General features: G+C 43.8%; 1 protein-coding gene across 8 annotated transcripts in view; it reads left to right on the top strand.

Annotated features, from left to right (window-relative positions):
* The window catches only part of LOC126109846 (uncharacterized), a 70,959-nt gene that overhangs the window by 37,654 nt on the left and 12,857 nt on the right, over nt 1-20,448 (top strand). For 7 of the 8 annotated variants that reach the window (XM_049914910.1, XM_049914911.1, XM_049914906.1 and 4 more), the window contains 2 exons: nt 1,687-1,806; nt 15,218-15,376. In XM_049914910.1, the coding sequence (XP_049770867.1) occupies nt 1,687-1,806; nt 15,218-15,376 (279 nt within the window). The remainder of the gene's footprint in view (nt 1-1,686; nt 1,807-15,217; nt 15,377-20,448) is intronic. The other variant, XM_049914913.1, reaches the window with a different exon arrangement.

Genomic DNA, 20,448 nt, shown 5'->3' on the forward strand with positions numbered 1-20,448 from the left:
CTAAATACCCTGTGTGACACATCAGTTTAACAAAGTGGTATGTTATGCCATAAGCTTTCTGCTCTTAACTCGTGCCTGATTATTATTATTATTATTATTATTATTATTATTATTATTATTTAAGTTTTCCCCCTCCTGTAATCTCTGTTTTGCATATCACTTTACCTTCAGTTTGTAAGCTCTCTGGTTTTCAAATCTCATCTGATACAGTCCTCAATAATCGTCACATTTGGTAAGTCTCCCGACCTGTGTTCTCGACAATTTTTCTGTAACTCTACCCGTTTTGTAAACTTCCCCAGATCTTTTCCTTCATTACTTTTCCTCCTCCTTCAACCTGTCTTCCAGGAGAAGGAGCCACTGGCTCCAAAAGCTTGCACATTTCCACAACTTTTATGTGTGTATCCAATTATATTAACCTGTACTTTGTATCAAAAGAAAATTTACTTGAGAAAATTAGAAAATTAAGAGACAGAATTGCCAGTCAGTACTTAGCTTTACGAGGTAATTTTTAGTATAGTGAATAGATGTACATAAAAAGGACGTGACACACTACCTAGATTTGGGAACTTACAGTTTCCTTTTCAGAGAGGAGATAGGGTCGGGTGGAGTAAGGTTAAAAAGGAGCGGCAGCTAACTCGGACACCTCACCCTCTTTATAGCTGGGGTCTAAGTGAGCTACTCTTCCTTTTTAATCTGGCTCGGCGTGTCACTTTCTCCTCTTCGAGGAAGAGACTGTAAGTTCCAAAACCTAGGAGTAATGTCTTCATTTTCACATTTGTTTATTTCTTGTACCTGTGCGTTGCAGATGACTTTGTGGTATTAGCAAACGATTTTGAAGAGCGACAGACTTCGGTTATAGATCTCGACTGAGAATGCCGGGCGGCAGAAATGAATGTAAATCTTCTGTTGACAAAATTTGTCCACTAAACGAAGATCTGTAGGAAAAGTACAGCTCGAAAAGGAACTGTCGGACAGTGTCGGAGAATACGTCCGTCTCGGCTAGCACGTAAATACGACTTGAGACCTGAGATCTTAAATCTTTAGACATATTGAGCTAGGCTGGCAATCGTTCGGAAGACATTTGACAAAATTCAGATCAAATATGGCAGTAAAACTGGGGAAAAAGTTTTCTGATCAGTGTGCCCTCCCAGTTTTGACTGGAGGCTGTGGGACCTGTGCACTTCATGAATAGACGAGGCAGAAGCCTGGAACTGCACAGCGAGGCACGGAAGGTCTGTGTTTGGGTTACAAGGCAAGAAGAAGAAGAAGAAGAAGAAGAAGAAAAGGGCAGAAGACACGAGATCAATTACTGATGTAAAAGACATCACAGAGAGAACAGCTGGGGCAAAGGCGTGTGGAAGGTTGCCAGGTTACCCGGCTGAACGTTGCCCGAGACAGTCATTTGTGGAAGATGATGTTGCAGACGTACCCGAACTCGGTACTCGGAGAGGCCACATCATTTGACGATAGAAATGGCAGTGGTGGTGGCGGATGATGCTGCTGCTGCTGCTGCTGCTGCTGCTGCTGCTGCTGCTGATAGGCAATAATAAAAATTTCGTCTCCCGAAGCCGAGACCTGTAATTCTGTCTCGTTTGTAGCTTTTTAATATAAGCTTTTATTGTACATCCTTTGCAAAGCTTCTTACAGAACACGGCAAATGATCAGACGTAATTTATTTTTACGCAGGAGACTATAGCTGACGCCACTAACAGTGCCGAAGGAGACGTGGAAGAAATAGAAGAGGAGGAGGAGGTGATGCTGGGAGAGGTCGGCGGTGCCGTGGCTGTGCTACCCGTGCCGACTGTGGTGAGCTCAGTGTGTGCGTAGTGCCTCTCGGTTAGGCTGAACTGCAGCTGTTGGCTGTGTGTGTGTGGCTCTGTGAGGGCTTCTGGGCTAGCCTTTCCTGCTTCATTTCAGAACAAAACTTTTTTAATTTGTACCACTCTGCAGTTCTGCAAGAAATATAAAAATTCATTCCAAATAATGTCTCGATGTTTCTTTCTCGCCATAGACTTAGTGGTAAATTATGACTGCTTAAAACGTCATACGACAGATTGACCAGTTAGAATAGTAAAGTATTACTGTGTGAACTATAGGCAGATAATGTTGTTACATTCTGTAAAAATATCATCCGAAAACAATCGTGAGCTGTCAGAGACACTCGGACCGTAACACTGATACCTTAACTAAAGCGAATTTTTGTAGTTCATTCCAAACATTTAATGAAACTTTATTGGTATTTTTGCCTTTCTGGAACTGGCTGACGGCTATCGTTGAAGTAGTGGTACCAATTTAAAACGGTTACATCCCTAAATGGAGCACTGAAGGCTGACCACCGAGTCTCTACACGACCGTCAACTGTTAATAATGATCATTCCGAATAGTATCTGAAGGGACAGTCCAGAATAAATTGAACTGTAATTGTTTACTTTGTCAGCTACATCTCAATTTGTATGTGTAGTATTCTGAAATAATGGTATTCAGAGGAAAGTGTCTGGAACGACCTAAAATTGTCAGAAATAATCTAGTTGACGATCTCTCTTCAGAATTTTTTTCGATGTGATATAAAATCCAAAAGTGAGTTCAGTTCACAAGTTTGATGTTATGTGGGGTGTGGGGAAGGGGTGGGGGTGGGGTTAGGATATTGTGTGTGTATCCAGACAGACATCGAAATTGCAAAACTACCTACGAGTACATTATATGATTCTATAAGACTGTCGAACTTTTATCCCTTTAATCCCACTAAGAGATCGTTTCCCACCACGTCTACATTGAGAAAGTTTGTAAGGGAGTGCAATTTGTGAAGATTATGGTCAAAGTGGAGAATATTGGTGCACTTTGCCGAAGATGATTATTTAATGCGTACTGCGAAGCATGAAAATGGTACAAACCTTCATTACAGTTCATTGAGCAGACAAAAATATTCTCAGCAAAGTCTTCGAATTTACTCGACCGATTTTCTAAGATCCGTTCCTTAGTGATGTAGCAACTGTCGGCCATCTTTAGACTGACATCTGCCTAATTGTTATAGCCCTCAGTGTGAAGAGCTGCAAAATTTGTAGACGAGGGCTCCGAAAAGACGGCCCGGAGAGTCGGCGACTGCGCGTGGCAGGTGCGCGTGGTGTTCCTCGGCCTCTCCGGCTGGCCCGTTGTCGCCTGCTGTAGCCGTGTGTCGCTTACACCCTCGCCGGTCACCTTTAGCCTCCTGGAGAGAGACCCACTGTAGTGGCCATTCCACCTCTCGTGCCCCTGGCGAAAAGTGTTCTGTTCTGTCAATACCGAAACTTTGTGCGGGTCATATTATTACCAAAATTTGTAGGTAATCACTCGACTTAAAAATCGTTACAAATTTATTAGTTTATTATTATAAATATTTTAAATGCTTAATGTAATATAAAAAGGCTTCCCAGTTTCAATCTGCCTCTCAGCATTACTACCAGACAGATTTCTTGTCAAACTTTCGCCCTCCTATCTGTTCGTGTACTGCATAAAGGATCACAAGTGTCGACAGTATTGTGCGACGTTTAGTAATGAAAGCTTCTCGAGAAATATGTGCAGAAACATTCTCTGCCTCCAAAGATGAGGGGAAAGTGGTATTGGGTGGCAGGAACAAAATGCCCCACTTGGTGAGCAGCAGCAGGTACTTGGCTCCCCCTACAGCTGCCGATTGCTAGCCATCCACGAGGCGAACGACTCTGTGTCCATTTAGAGCTGGTGGTTCTCATTCTTGTGTAAAAGACAACACACATTAGTCAGTAAGCAACATCCTCGTTTCACGTGTTGCTTTATTTTTGATATTCTAGGGTTGAGCACCGCTGGGTTTGAGTAGGTGATGGCAGCTTTTGAATTTTTTGGGAGTAGCAGCTGTATTAGCAAAATAGTGAACTGAGACACAGTTTTGGCTAAACTATTTTTCACTACCAAAACCTTTGATATGGCAGTCAGTGCTCTAGAATACACGAGTTAGTAAAGAAATTAAAAAATACTGTCAAAATATTTACTTGCAATGACTGTAATGTTGTGTGGGGTTAGAATGGCTGGACTTCACACCCTGTCAAGTGGTGAAGTTCCAAATGTATATTGTCGATAAATGTGTAAAAGTACAAAAAAATGGTAGAAAGCACGTGCGAGTCACACGAAGCAGAATAGCCGGCCACTACGGTCGAGTCGGTGTAAATCGATCCCCGACAGTCTCGGCGGGCCGGTTGTCGCGAGCCTATCTCGACCGATAAAGTAACACAATTTTGTAAATGTCTCTGTGGTGACACCTCCGTGCCGTCACAGCTCGTAGCTGGCTACTATTTTCGCCTGCAACCGTCAGCATTTCAGAGTGGAAAGTCGGGAACGGCACTGTGAAGTGTCGGGGTTCTCCGTACGTCATCTCGACTCTAGCTATCGTCTGCAGGCGAAATATTTTGTATCGCCAACACGCACAAATTTTTTCCTCTTGAAGGAGGGTCAGCTGAATTGGTCACTGGGGTGAGAGGGACTCACCTGCGGTGAGGACGACGGGAGGCAAAGTCGAATTGGGGACAGGGGCACGTCGGAGAGAGTAGGTCAAAAATATGGCATTATTTTTTGTGTAGGAGCAGCCATCTCAGAACTATTTGATAACGCGGTTGGACGCATAAGATCTGCCTGCTCGTGGACAACCAGTAGCTGGTACTCTACAGGGAGCAGAGAGCCTGCAGCTGCTGCGGCACTAGCGGGACATTCGCACCCTCGTACCTGGTACTTCTTTACCCAAACTCCCTGGCTCTCCAGCCCATCCTGGCATTCTGTTGGACCTAAACTGTGTTAAGAATCCCTCCTGTTCTGATCCATGTAACTAAATGTCCTATCCACTTCACATTTCATAGTCCTAGTTGCAGGTTGTTATTGTAGTGGCTTCTGGGAGCAATAATAATTTGATTTTCAATATTTCGTACAATTATTGACCAAATTTAAAGCACCGACACAGTCCATTCGCCGCTAAGTGTGATACGTTGGAGGTTTAACGTAATAAAGCAAATATTAAGGTTATAAACTGCATTTTATGTCTGAACCACAGTAAAGTGGGAATCTGGGACTGATCCTGTTCACTCTAGCATGGGGAATGAAAGAGTTGCCAAAAAATGGAGAATTATTCTCCTCCTTGTATTCTACAGTGTACATTCGGTCTATCACCTGCTATGACCGCGGACGGACCCGCACATAGTGGTGGAAGAGCATTATGCCCTCGGCTAGAGGAGCAGGCAGACACATCCGTAGGGTAGCAGGGTCGGTGGACGAGAGAGCGATTCGCTGTCGTGCCGTGCTCCCCACGTAACCGATCTCTGCCATCCCATTTGTTGACGGAACGTTCTGAAAGCATTACTTGCTCAGTGTGCGTAGCTCAGCAGAGCTGTGAGTGGGATCCATTCCCACTGCCGCTGAGCTTCTTATATAACCATCGTGCCACCGAGGTGTAGTGGTAGTCACAAGAAAAACATTGCAAAATTTGAAAAAGAAAATAATTCTCCTTTTTACCCTTAACACCACTTTGGGCTGCAAAATCCAATATTGGGTGATGAAAGCACTGTGTGACATCCAAGAAGCTTTATACATAATTTCAAACCTCTTTTTAGCTTTTTCTCACTTAAATATTTGATGTCAAATGTTTAACACATTAACTCGTTTTTTGCCAGGGAGTAACTGTTGAAATCATAACCAAATTTCTTTTAAATTTTATTCACTTTAATAGTGCCTAAAAGCATTTTTTAAAAGAAATAGATTTAAAATTATAATCAGAAGGCACCCTCTAAATATCAAAGTTTCAGTTTATTCAGAGGCAGAAAGAAACAAGTTTTTACTGTATCAGCTTTCGGGCAGGGAACTTTGCTGCTCCCTTTTGACACGGCCGTAGTTACGACCACTCGCAACAGCCGCTGAAAGACTAAAGACTACACTGGTGCAAATCTGCAACACACCAGATAACTTTAAACTAAGAGTTTTAACAATTTACACAAGCACACAAACTATGCACCCCCTGTAGGAGGGGTGGAAATGGTACAAAACACTAACAATTAAAATATTAACCTTGCACTGAAGGTGCAACTTGATTTTAACTTCTAAGAAAGGTCTTACAGTGAAAGGGTGGCAACTTCATATACTAAAATGATCATTTAAATAAAAGCCCATGAAATGCAATCTTATATAAAATTCTACAAGGTTGGCCAAACAATAGTTAAGATGCTGTACAGTACACAGATACCGCCTCTCAAGATCATAGGCAATAATATCAAAGTTCCCAAAGATCAAAACATGTTTCAGGTATTAGCCCATTACACTCCAAGCAATAAATTCGTTAACACGCCAAATCCGATAAACGTGACAGAGGCAGCAACTAATGTGTGGTAGATTGATTGGGAGATTACCGAACAACCCAAACCGCAGGTTGCGCTAACCCTCCCCTGCTCCAAAAGGGAAAAACGGACCACCCAATTTATAGACAACCACCTTCCAGCGGGTGGGCAAACGGAGAAGAATGGTGGGACGACCCTAAAGCAAAACGACTGGTTACCTCACCAAGAAAACAAGTAGAATTTAACAAGAGTAAATCAAACAACATATCACCAATCACTTAACTTCTAATAAATTGCGATTTCTCGAGAAGACCTGGCCCAGCACCCCAAATCGCTCTCCCGAACCGTCTGCTGCCAGTTGTTTCAACGGACGCAGGAAGGTGCGCCAATCTCCCGTCTCACGGCGTCGCAGCTCGCACCGGCCAGACTGATGTCGTGGGTTGAGTCCTGTTGCGACTCCTGTCGACCGCGAAGTCACTACCCCCCGCTATACGCCGCGGCCCACTGGACTCACGTGGCAACCTCACATGCGCCGACGCTCAAGACGGACAAGTCATCTCGTGTCTCAGTGCGCGACCGACCGACCGATCGATCCGACCGCCAATGAGCATTTCCTGAGCAAACTCGAGCAGACTGGCGGCCTAACGCGCAGACTCAGATGCAGGAACTAAGCCCCGACCGGGCGACCACTTTCTGAGTTCTCTTACTGGTGGAGTGGAAAGACTCGCATTTTGCCTGCTTTAAAGATTGATCCAAATGACAGACAGACACTAACTGCCTAACAAATGCGGAGAAGAGACAGACTAGCAAGCTGGGTATGAGAGACTGAGCCAGACTGACCGACTGACGAGCTCATAGCGCCACTTAAATGCACGTGAACAGGCAACCTTTCCCCTTTCCCACCAGAGGGAGACACCAAAGCTGCAATTGCCACAGCGGTGCCACCGCCAAAAATGGACGACGACTACTTCACACTACACACTGGGGTGCGCTCTTCCAAACAGCAATTTTTACCTCGGCTCAGCCAGCTTACTCGTCACTGTACTGGCTCTGACTTCGTCCTGTCTGTCAACTGCCTCTCTCCCTGTCCCCACCCGTCTTGTCGACCGGGGTCCGACCTGCCCCTCTCTCCCGACATTCGATGAGCGATCCTTACTCCCTTTCTGAGGAAGGTATTAGGTTTTGAAAGCTTTTTCACTTTAATGTATGCATATTGGCTGTACTAGAAATTGCACGTCGTCGGTGGCCGACTAGTCTGTCGCTTAGTATCTCTACGAAGTACTGCCAGACACAGCAGGCACGTGCAGTTCGTGTTCACTTCCACACTGTAGTGGGTAATAAGGGAAAAAACTAAACACTTTGTGTGAGCCGAGTACTGCAACTGCCAGTTTTTCTTTTCGACTCCTGTGCTCTGCCCGAAACTAATCTCGAGGAGACTGTAGACTTAGGCCGGATTCTTCTAATGCTTATAGCTCACTTTCCTATGCGCGTGCTTCACTGCAGTAGGTTTATAAAACTTGGTTAGTGTACCTGTCTGTATTTCTGCTTCCTTACTATTTCCGTGTTTGACTGAAACTTTCCATTTCACACTTAACCTGCACAGAAAACCTCAAAACACACTATACTGTATTTATATTAGTTGTAAAGAAATAGCTTAAAAAGTAAAGCTGTTGTCAGTCCGAAGATTGGTTTGGACATCGGAGCACTTTTTTAAGCACTGTCCTATTGTTTGAGGTATGCAGTCACCCTCCTTCGAACTGGCTTACTCGGCCATTTATAGGGGATCCTACAGTTTGAACTGTGGTGCGTCTCGGCAGCCGTTGCCGGGGTTGAAAAACGAGAAATGTGACAGGTACAAACACTAGAGTAACGAGACCTCTGGACCTGTAATCTGGCACTTCACCACTGAGCCAATGAGCTGCACAAGAAGTGTTTATGTTTTGCAAATGAGAAAACTTTGAAAGTCATTGCTTTTTCTCATACAGAAGTTTTCGTATTGTTCCCGATTGTGGCGAGTTATTTCATCTGCAAAGGTGAAAATTAATGTACATGTATCGTATGCAACTGTCCAAACTTGCAGGTAATTGTCAAAATAGTTAAACCAATTTTTCTATATTAGAAATAAGTAGCTTTAGTTTGTAGTTATATTAGAGTATTTGAGATATAAATAGAAGACAGTAGTTGTTAAAGTAAATCTTTGTTGTAACCTGGTGTTAATTTTTTGTACTGCTACAATATTTTGTACCTTCTGATTCTCTCACCATTTCCTTCAATAATTCAATCCAGTAAAAAATAAATGCAGCTTGCAAATTAGGGAGTAGGTTGTGTGAAGTATCAGAAATTTTGTGTTCAGATTCTGTGTTGTTGCTTAGTAAATTATTACCGTATTTACTCGAATCTAAGCCGCACCTGAAAAATGAGACTCGAAATCAAGGAAAAAAATTTTTCCCGAATCTAAGCCGCACCTGAAATTTGAGATTCAAAATTCAAGGGGAGAGAGAAGTTTTAGGCCGCACGTCCAAATCGAAACAAAGTTGGTCCATTATAATATGAGCCACAATTTAGGTCGAATGAATGACGATGCAGCTACAGTAGTTTGGTTTGAACCGTATGCTTAGCAGTTAAGCTTTACCAGGTAGCCATTGCTATGCATCAGGCGCTCCGTCCTTATTTATACAGGTACCCTTCCTTTTTCACGTGCTTCGTATGGGTTGAATTGATTGCTTATTTTTCTTTGATCTGATAAGTGCCGTTACTTTGTTATAGGTGTTTCGTCACTCTAAGTTGAAAATGCATTATTGTACTGTGTCACGCATTGTTTGTCGCATTCTGATAATGAGTGTTTACGACCTGTCGCCGCTCGCGGCATGGCTTGCTTTTATACGCGCTACCGCCGCTTCCAATTGAAAATAAATAAATAAATAAAATCGTCTCATTAGCGAAACAATGGCAAGAGACTGCAATTTGTTGTTACGTACACTGCTGTTTTCTTTGATAATGATCAACAAGAACCAAATAATAGACTCCGTGTGATAGAAGATGTTGTGAAGGAGAGTTTAGCGAAAATTTTTCTTCGTTTGAATATCTTTGCAGATGCCTCTTTAGTACATTACCTTCTGCACAGAAATTAATCATCTTAGATTTAAAAATCTATTCAATTGTCGTGCTTCATTTCTGACTGTATCTCTAATCGGCGTAAGAATAATACTAATATGTATATTCTTCCGCGATTGCTGTTGTCTCACTCTAGTTTCGTAGTTTATTAGGCAGACAGGATTTAAATGAAGTAGCAGCAAACACAAAAGAATGCATGGCAAAATGTTTATATTCGTATTATGATGAGAATACTGCATGTGATTCACAATTCATAAAAGTTCCTATTAGCAACCATGTCTTGTCACAGGTAGGAAAAAATTCAGAACGTAGAGTTGGCCATATTGACAAACATCCCAAACAGTTTTGCCAGTCGGATTTTCGTAGTACATTGAAAGGCTGCTACATTCGAAGATGAACAATACGGAATTTGTATTTACTTCGTTGGATAATGTATGAAAATGCAGTGGTCGAAACTTGGGGCGTAGAAAAAAGCTCGTCTCCCACCTTTTTTCTTTTTTTTAATTTATTTACTGACTCAGAGGTTTTGGCGCCAGTATTTATCTTTGTGCCTGCAAAGCATGCCTGTGTAGCGCTACATATATTCGACGGCAAAAGTTACTTGTGGCGGCACCTACCAACATTTTACAGAACTTCCGCTTACTTTGCACTCAATTCTAAGCCGCAGGCGGTTTTTTGGATTACAAAAACCGGAAAAAAAGCGCGGCTTAGATTCGAGTAAATACGGTAAGGTCATTTAAAAGAAAAAAATTCTGTCTACCAATCTGACTGAAAATGATAAGAAGTTTCGGCCTTACATTAAATCAGCCAATGGATCAACTAGAGACAGGCATGGAAATGACTGCTGACAGAGATAAGAGCAAAATATTAAATTTCTCTCTTTCTAGAACTATTTCACTGAGGTTCCCCGCTTAAATTGTCACACAAATGTCAAAAGCATAGAGACGTTGCAATACTAGAAACTAGTAGCAAAATGCAGGAAGATCTGCAAACAATGTTTATTACAGGGATTGGCAGTTGACCCTCAACATAAACATATGTAACACATTATCCATAAATAAACAGAAAGATCCATTATTTTAAGATTACACAATCACAGAACAATTTGTGGAAGTAGTTGTATCCATTAGGTACCTGGAAGTATGCATACATTCCAATTTAAAGTTGAATGACTATATAGAACTAGTGCCAGGCAAGGCAGATGGCAGAGTGAGGTTCTGTGGAAAAATCCTCAGTAAGTGTAGTTCACCCACAAAGGAAATAGTGTACAAAACTCTCATTCGAACAATACTTGTACACTGGTCATCAGTTTGGAACCAGTACGAGATACAGTTGACAGAGGAAATAGAGTAGACCCAAATGAGAGAGGTGCATTTCATTTCAGCTTCATTTAGAGAGAGAGAGAGCTGCATCACAATGTGGTTTATTGTTAAAAATGTGAGTGTGTGTATTTCAGCAATGTTCTAACAATATACCTCGACAAAAGTCATGGCATACCTCTTAATATCATGTTGGACCTCCTTTTGCCCAGTGTAGTGCAGTTACTTGACACGGCATGAACTCAAGTCGTTGGAAGTTCCCTGCAGAAATACTGAGCAATGTTGTCTGCCATCCACAATTGCAAAAGTGTTGCCAGTACAGAATTTGTGCACGAACTGACCTCTCAGACGTCCCACAAATGTTCGACGGAATTCGTGTTTGGCGATCTGGTGGTCAAATCGTTTGCTCGAAACATACAGAATACTCTTCAAAACAGTCGCGAACAATTGTGGCCAGGTGACAGGTTGTTTTGTCATCCCTAAAATTTCTATTGTTGTTTGGGAATGTGAAGTTCACAAATGGCTGCATACGGTCTCAAGGTAGCCGAACATAAGTGTTTCCAGCGAATGATCGTTTCAAATAAAATAGAGGACCCAGTCCACTTGGTGTAAACACTGCCCACACCATTACGGAACCGTCGCCAGTTCGCTCAGTGCCTCGTTTACGACGTGGGTCCTCGGCTTTGTGGGGTCTGTGTCAGGCTTGAACCCTACCGTCAGCTCTTACCAACTGAAATAGGGACTCATTTGACCGGGCCACAGTTTTCCAATCATCTAGGGCTCGACCAATATGGTCAAGAGTCCAGGAGAGGTGCTGCAGGCGACGCTGTGCTGTCAGCGAAGGCACTCTGTCGGTTGTCTGCTGCCATGACCCGTTAATGCCAAATTTTGCCACACTGTCCTAGCAGATAAGTTCGTCGTATGTCCCGTGCCGATTTCTGCAGTTATTTTGTGCAGTGTTGCTCGTATCTTAACACTGACAACTTTGCAGACCGCTGCTGTGTCATTAAATGAATTGTTTGTGGACAGAGGTAATGCCTGAAATTTGGTATTCTTGGCACGGTCTTGACACTGTGCACCTCAGAATTTTGAATTTCAGTTTCCAAAATGTAGTTTCCCATGCATCTTGCTACTAACCATAAAGAAGACACCGTAAAGAACTTGCGAGCAGGCATAATTAAAAGACACTTACATAAAGTTTTCAGCCACAGCCTTCATCAGCAAAAGGACACACCACTCATAAACACAAGTGAGCACACATCATTCACACGTGCCCACCAACTCCAGCATGTTGGGCCAGAATATAATTATTACATGGGATGCAAGCAGCAATGTAGAGGGGTTGGGAAGGGGAAGAAATGGTAGTGTACGGGTGGGGAGAGAGACGAATATTCTCCGGTGTTGTGTGCAGGGCCCAGAATGCCAACAAGCGCAGCGTCAGGAGGTTGTGGGGGAGGGAAGTAGGGAAAGCAGGAGTGAAAAGGGAGATAGCGGGCAAAGCTGGGTGGAAGCATTAGCAGAGAGAGGACAAATAAACAGTGTTGGAGACAGGGATAGTGAGGAGATGGTATGACAGAGGGGGTGGAAACTCTTGGGTGGAGTGTGTGGGAACAGTACGTTACCGTAGGTTGAGGCCGGGAGAATTATTGGAGCAGAGAAAAAAATTTGTTGGAAGGTTAACTCGTATCTGCACATTTCAGAAAAGCTGGTGGTGGAGGGGAGGATCCAGATAGCTCGGGTAGTAAATCAGCCAATGAAATAAAGTATTTTATGTTCAGCTGCATGATGTGCCACAGGGTAATCTGTTTTGCTCTCGGCCACAGTTTGGCGGTGGCCATTTATCCTTGTGGGCTGCTGGTGTTGTGCTGGTGCTGAGCAGTGATTGCCACTGAGCTGGTAGATGGCGTGGCTGCTTTCACAGGTGCCCCCTCCCCCCCGGTGGGGGAGAATAAACCTATGACAGGAGTGTAGTAGGAAGTGCTGAGTGGGTGGATTGGGCTGCTCTTGCACCTGGGTCTTCCACAGGGACATGGTTCCTGTGGCAAGGGTTTGGGCTCAGGAGTAGCATAGAGATGGACTAGGATATTGTGAAGGTTGGGTGGGCGTTGAAAAATCACTTTAGGAGGTGTGGGAAGTATCTCGGGTAGGATGTCCTTTATTTTAGGGCACAGTGATAGGTAATCAGAGTCCTTGTGAAAGATGTGGTTTAGTTGTCCCAGTCTGGGGTGGTATTGGGTGACGACGGAAACACTCCGTTGTGGCTGGTTGCTGGGGCTGGTGGGAGGATTGGGGATGTGAGGGGAAATGGCATGGGAGATCTGTTTGTGGACTAGATCTGGGGTCTAGTACCTTTCTGTGAAGGCCTGGATGAGATCCTTAGCATACTGAGCAATGGAGTTCGTCATTGCAGATATGTTGTCCCAGGTAGCCAGGCTTTATGGAAGGAATTTTGTGGTGTGAAAGAGATGCCAACTGTCGAAGTGCAGATACTCTTGGTACTTTGTGAGTTTAATGAGGACAGAGGTGTGGATGGAACCATCAGAGAGTAATACAGGGTTATTACAAATGATTGAAGCGATTTCACAGCTCTACAATAACTTTATTATTTGAGATATTTTCACAATGCTTTGCACACACATACAAAAACTCAAAAAGTTTTTTTAGGCATTCACAAATGTTCGATATGTGCCCCTTTAGTGATTCGGCAGACATCAAGCCGATAATCAAGTTCCTCCCGCACTCGGCGCAGCATGTCCCCATCAATGAGTTCGAAAGCATCGTTGATGCGAGCTCGCAGTTCTGGCACATTTCTTGGTAGAGGAGGTTTCAACACTGAATCTTTCACATAACCCCACAGAAAGAAATCGCATGGGCTTAAGTCGGGAGACCGTGGAGGCCATGACATGAATTGCTGATCATGACCTCCACCACTACCGATCCATCGGTTTTCCAATCTCCTGTTTAAGAAATGCCGAACATCATGATGGAAGTGCGGTGGAGCACCATCCTGTTGAAAGATGAAGTTGGCGCTGTCGGTCTCCAGTTCTGGCATGAGCCAATTTTCCGCGGGCTATGCGTGAAACTTGCCCGCATGCGTTCAACCGTTTCTTCGCTCACTGCAGGCCGACCCGTTGATTTCCCCTTACAGAGGCATCCAGAAGCTTTAAACTGTGCATACCATCGCCGAATGGAGTTAGCAGTTGGTGGATCTTCGTTGAACTTCGTCCTGAAGTGTCGTTGCACTGTTATGACTGACCGATGTGAGTGCATTTCAAGCACGACATACGCTTTCTCGGCTCCTGTCGCCATTTTGTCTCACTGCGCTCTCGAGCGCTCTGGCCTCAGAAACCTGAAGTGCGGCTTCAGCCGAACAAAACTTTATGAGTTTTTCTACTTATCTGTAGTGTGTCGTGACCATATGTCAATGAATGGAGCTACAGTGAATTTATGAAATCGCTTCAATCATTTGTAATAGCCCTGTAGTTCAACATACAGAAAAGTGGCACACTGGGTCGATGAGGACCACACGGAGTGGTCGGGAAAGAAGGTGTCGATGTTGTGAAGGAACAGAGATAGGGTGTCCAGATCATTTACAAATAAATCTGCGGCACGACCGTGGCCACTCATATACGGCGCCCTCCTCCGTCAACTCGAAACGCCAAACCTCTAGTCTGGTTCAAGTTGTTAGATAATATCTTCACGATCTGTAGTCTGGGCCAAGACATGCTGTCTTCATTCCTTCAAAACCTCAACACCTTCCCTCCCATCTACTCGAAGTGATCCTCCTCAACCCAGCGTGCCACATTTCTAGAGGTCGACCTCAAACAGACGTTCTTCGTGTGGACTATAGGGAATAGTAAAACTCTGGGTAGGATGGGATGTGCTTTTAGGTCTCTTGTCAATTGGGAAAAACATTTGTTCCTGGAATACGTAGTATTTCTAGTGTGGAGCTGAGAACTGTTAACAGAGCTATACATTTTATTATAATACCGTCTGTCGAGTGTTTCAATTTGCAGTGACTCGATGAGCATCACCAGCTCACTGGCAGGCACCAGTCTCGTGACCTCGCAATCTCTGCTCTGCTCTGCGTCGTCTTCTCCGTGATCTCGGTCGTCACAGTGGTACACGGAGCACATTCCGTTCCGTACGGTGGCTTGCCGAGTATAGATGCGGGAGCAGGTTTCAGAGTCGTAAAACGCACAGGGACGGGGACGGTAGCTCTGTGGTAAAATGGCAGACTGAGGATCTGTAAGTTTGGATTACTGTAGGATTTTTTATTGTTCACTTATTGCTCTATTCATCTCCGGTAATGTGAACATAAAAAATGTCGAACCTCACGGTAGTTCAGAGTCCCCCTGTAACAGGCCGTGCCTCACAAAGCGGTAGGCCGCACGACCCGAGCTCCCGGCCGGTGACTCTTTACGTCGAGATGTACCGACTGACGAGGCGAATTCTCTGCAGGATGGCGAAACTGAGAAACTGCTGCGGAGCTCGAGAGCCTTGCACCGACAGGTGGCGGGGCTGCGGTCCTTCCTGGAAAGCGTCCTGTCCGACGAGGCGGGAGGAGGATGTGTGGATCTGCCGAACTGTCCCGAAATGGAGGAGCCTTCGGTTAGGCAGGTGAGTATAAGATGAATAAATTTTGGTGGCAATAAGGTGGCAGGCCCCCCATGAACCATGGACCTTGCCGTTGGTGGGGAGGCTTGCGTGCCTCAGCGATACAGATAGCCGTACCGTAGGTGCAGCCACAACGGAGGGGTATCTGTTGAGAGGCCAGACAAACGTGTGGTTCCTGAAGAGGGGCAGCAGCCTTTTCAGTAGTTGCAAGGGCAACAGTCTGGATGATTGACTGATCTGGCCTTGTAACAATAACCAAAACGGCCTTGCTGTGCTGGTACTGCGAACGGCTGAAAGCAAGGGGAAACTATGGTCGTAATTTTTCCCGAGGGCATGCAGCTTTACTGTATGATCAAATGATGATGGCGTCCTCTTGGGTAAAATATTCCAGAGGTAAAATAGTCCCCCATTCGGATCTCCGGGCAGGGACTACTCAAGAGGATGTCATTATCAGGAGAAAGAAAACTGGCGTTCTACGGATCGGAGCGTGGAATGTCAGATCCCTTAATCGAGCAGGTAGGTTAGAAAATTTAAAAAGGGAAATGGATAGGTTAAAGTTAGATATAGTGGGAATTAGTGAAGTTCGGTGGCAGGAGGAACAAGACTTCTGGTAAGGTGACTACAGGGTTATAAACACAAAGTCAAATAGGGGTAATGCAGGAGTAGGTTTAATAATGAATAGGAAAATAGGAGTGCGGGTAAGCTACTACAAGCAGCATAGTGAACGCATTATTGTGGCCAAGATAGATATGAAGCCCACACCTACTACAGTAGTAAAAGTTTATATGCCAACTAGCTCTGCAGATGACGAAGAAATTGAAGAAATGTATGATGAAATAAAAGAAATTATTCAGATAGTGAAGGGAGACGAAAATTTAATAGTCATGGGTGACTGGAATTCGAGTGTAGGAAAAGGGAGAGAAGGAAACGTAGTAGGTGAATATGGATTGGGGCTAAGAAATGAAAGAGGGAGCCACCTGGTAGAGTTTTGCACAGAGCACAACTTAATCATAGCTAACACTTGGTTTAAGAATCATGAAAGAAGGTTGTATACGTGGAAGAACCCTGGAGATACTAAAAGGTATCAGATAGATTATATAATGGTAAGACAGAGATTTAGGAACCAGGTTTTAAATTGTAAGACATTTCCAGGGGCAGATGTGGACTCTGACCACAATCTATTGGTTATGACCTGTAGATTAAAACTGAAGAAACAGCAAAAAGGTGGGAATTTAAGGAGATGGGACCTGGACAAACTGAAAGAACCAGAAGTTGTACAGAGTGTCAGGGAGAGCATAAGGGAACAATTGACAGGAATGGGGGAAAGAAATACAGTAGACGAAGAATGGGTAGCTTTGAGGGATGAAGTAGTGAAGGCAGCAGAGGATCAAGTAGGTAAAAAGACGAGGACTAGTAGAAATCCTTGGGTAACAGAAGAAATATTGAATTTAATTGATGAAAGAAGAAAATATAAAAATGCAGTAAGTGAAGCAGGCAAAAAGGAATACAAACGTCTCAAAAATGAGATCGACAGGAAGTGCAAAATGGCTAAGCGGGGATGGCTGGAGAACAAATGTAAGGATGTAGAGGCTTATCTCAGTAGGGGTAAGATAGATACTGCCTACAGGAAAATTAAAGAGACCTTTGGAGATAAGAGAACCACTTGTATGAACATCAAGAGCTCAGATGGAAACCCAGTTCTAAGCAAAGAAGGGAAAGCAGAAAGCTGGAAGGCGTATATAGAGGGTCTATACAAGGGCGATGAACTTGAGGACAATATTATGGAAATGGAAGAGGATGTAGATGAAGATGAAATGGGAGATACGATACTGCGTGAAGAGTTTGACAGAGCACTGAAAGACCTGAGTCGAAACAAGGCCCCCGGAGTAGACAACATTCCATTGGAACTACTGACGGCTTTGGGAGAGCCAGTCCTGACAAAACTCTACCATCTGGTGAGCAAGATGTATGAAACAGGCGAAATACCCTCAGACTTCAAGAAGAATATAATAATTCCAATCCCGAAGAAAGCAGGTGTTGACAGATGTGAAAATTACCGAACAATCAGTTTAATAAGCCACAGCTGCAAAATACTAACACGAATTCTTTACAGACATTCGGAAAAACTGGTAGAAGCCGACCTCGGGGAAGATCAGTTTGGATTCCGTAGAAATGTTGGAACACGTGAGGCAATACTGACCTTACGACTTATCTTAGAAAAAAGATTAAGGAAAGGCAAACCTATGTTTCTAGCATTTGTAGACTTAGAGAAAGCTTTTGACAATGTTGACTGGAATACTCTCTTTCAAATTCTAAAGGTGGCAGGGGTAAAATACAGGGAGCGAAAGGCTATTTACAATTTGTACAGAAAGCAGATGGCAGTTATAAGAGTCGAGGGACATGAAAGGGAAGCAGTGGTTAAGAAGGGAGTAAGACAGGGTTGTAGCCTCTCCCCGATGTTATTCAATCTGTATATTGAGCAAGCAGTAAAGGAAACAAAAGAAAAATTCGGAGTAGGTATTAAAATCCATGGAGAAGAAATAAAAACATTGAGGTTCGCCGATGACATTGTAATTCTGTCAGAGACAGCAAAGGACTTGGAAGAGCAGTTGAATGGAATGGATGGTGTCTTGAAGGGAGGATATAAGATGAACATCAACAAAAGCAAAACGAGGATAATGGAATGTAGTCGAATTAAGTCGGGTGATGTTGAGGGTATTAGATTAGGAAATAAGACACTTAAAGTAGTAAAGGAGTTTTGCTATTTGGGGAGCAAAATAACTGATGATGGTCGAAGTAGAGAGGATATAAAATGTAGACTGGCAATGGCAAGGAAAGCGTTTCTGAAGAAGAGAAATTTGTTATCATCGAGTATAGATTTAAGTGTCAGGAAGTCATTTCTGAAAGTATTTGTATGGAGTGTAGCCATGTATGGAAGTGAAACATGGACGGTAAAAAGTTTGGAAAAGAAGAGAATAGAAGCTTTCGAAATGTGGTGCTACAGAAGAATGCTAAAGATTAGATGGGTAGATCACATAACTAATGAGGAGGTACTGAATAGGATTGGGGAGAAGAGGAGTTTGTGGCACAACTTGACCAGAAGAAGGGATCGGTTGGTAGGACATGTTCTGAGGCATCAAGGGATCACTAATTTAGTATTGGAGGGCAGCGTGGAGGGTAAAAATCGTAGGGGGAGACCAAGAGATGAATACACTAAGCAGATTCAGAAGGATGTAGGTTGCAGTAGGTACTGGGAGATGAAGAAGCTTGCACAGGATAGAGTAGCATGTAGAGCTGCATCAAATCAGTCTCAGGACTGAAGACCATAACAACAACAAGGTGGCAGGGAGACGGGGGGGGGGGGGGGGGATATTGTGGGTAAGTGTGACACTTTGGTAGGTTTAGACCCTAGTTTACTTGGTTGTATTATGAATTTCTTTATTTGTGAGAGTGGTTCAAAATATAAGATAATGAGTCCTTTGTGAGAAAAGGTTTATTTGAGAAATCGAGAAGTTGCACACGGCTAATGAGACACAGTTAAGCCTTAGGTTTCCTCGGTGAACCGATCTGCCGTAACTGGCACGAATAAAACGGGATCCGGGTCTAGGAGCCACCTGACGACAGCTTCACGAGTGTCGGCATTCGTCCCGAAGTGGTGAGCGAGTAGATGCTTCTCCAAACAGTCGGAGATGGAAATTGCTAGGATGCGGGCCTGGGATGCGCAGTGTGTGTTCCAGTGCAGATTGCCAGAAGCGCCGAACTGAATCGCCTGTATCGGAGGTCGTACGCAGTTAAGTATTGTTACGGGACCACGTGACACCGGTAAAAGTAATCTCGGTCATTCCTTTAGTAGTTTACTGCAGCTTTTTCAGTGTCTGTAGCATTTGTGGATTCTACACGCGTGAGCAAATCTACCATTAGTATGATCCAGATGTTACAGTATCTTGCCACTTTGAACATCTTGCGGAGGAAGGTGGAGAGTCTCTGTAGCACTGATGTTTTCTGTGTCTCACGTATCGGGCACCTCAGTTTTCTTCCCTGTGGTAATGCGCTGTAGGAACAGAACTCCCTCCACCTGGAACAGCATTTCTCATCAGATAGTTACTGTCGTACCCAGTCGGGACACATCTGCTGTAGTCCAGTGTGTTATGTGTAAATCCCACTACACAGCCAGTGGAGACGTGAGATTTTGTGTGATCTGCCTGCCACAAATGCTACAGTAGACTCAGATTGACTCCTCAACATTGCACACGATATTGCCTGAGGTGAAACATCTCACCCACCCTGACCTTTGCTCGTCTTACATATTTGTTCTTTATTAAAATCCTGGCCCCAAAGCCACATCCATTTTTATGACATTTTACTCACACTGTAAACTTCAATTAGTTTTCAAGGAATTGCAGTTTCTCGCATCCGTATTGAAGTGCACTGGTAAAGTTACCTCTTTGGTGTTCAAAAACTTTGGTAGTCTGTTCTATCTAGCCTGGAAATTAATTTGTTGGAGCTTTCATTACTTTACTTATTGAACCACCATGTATTTGTTTATCCCTGAGAAATCATAAACATTACATTAATTGTTACCGGATATTTAAGGGAAACTCTAGAATTTGATAAATGGAAGTGCTTTAACCCGAAACGGAGTAGTAGTTTGCTAATGTTTTTATATGCCCAGGCACAGCTAGTCTAACAGACATTTGAGGTTTAATTATGACGACAGATATTTGGTCTGACGTGAGGTACTGGAATAAGAGTGCACCGATGTAAATGTGGCACGTGACAGTAATGTAACTAGTCTGGCTGCATCCGTCTTAGCTGATCTCAGTTCAGTCAAATAGTGGGATGCCGGAGATTTAACAAACGCGAGCATTCAGTCAGTTCTCACCATTTGCAGATCTGTGCTCGTGCCATGTCAGACGTCGCAACAGTAGAGGTATGAATAATTGCACAAGTCTAAATATCACATGCTGTGGAATGGTGTTTCAAAGCATAAAGGCAAGTGGACGTCTTTGTGCGTGTGGTGACAGTATTTTCTGCCCAGTTGAGAAGCCATCCAAAACTACACTAGTTGGTGACGA

Source organism: Schistocerca cancellata, chromosome 12, assembly GCF_023864275.1.
Source record: "Schistocerca cancellata isolate TAMUIC-IGC-003103 chromosome 12, iqSchCanc2.1, whole genome shotgun sequence".
NCBI classification, from domain to species: Eukaryota; Metazoa; Arthropoda; class Insecta; order Orthoptera; family Acrididae; genus Schistocerca; species Schistocerca cancellata.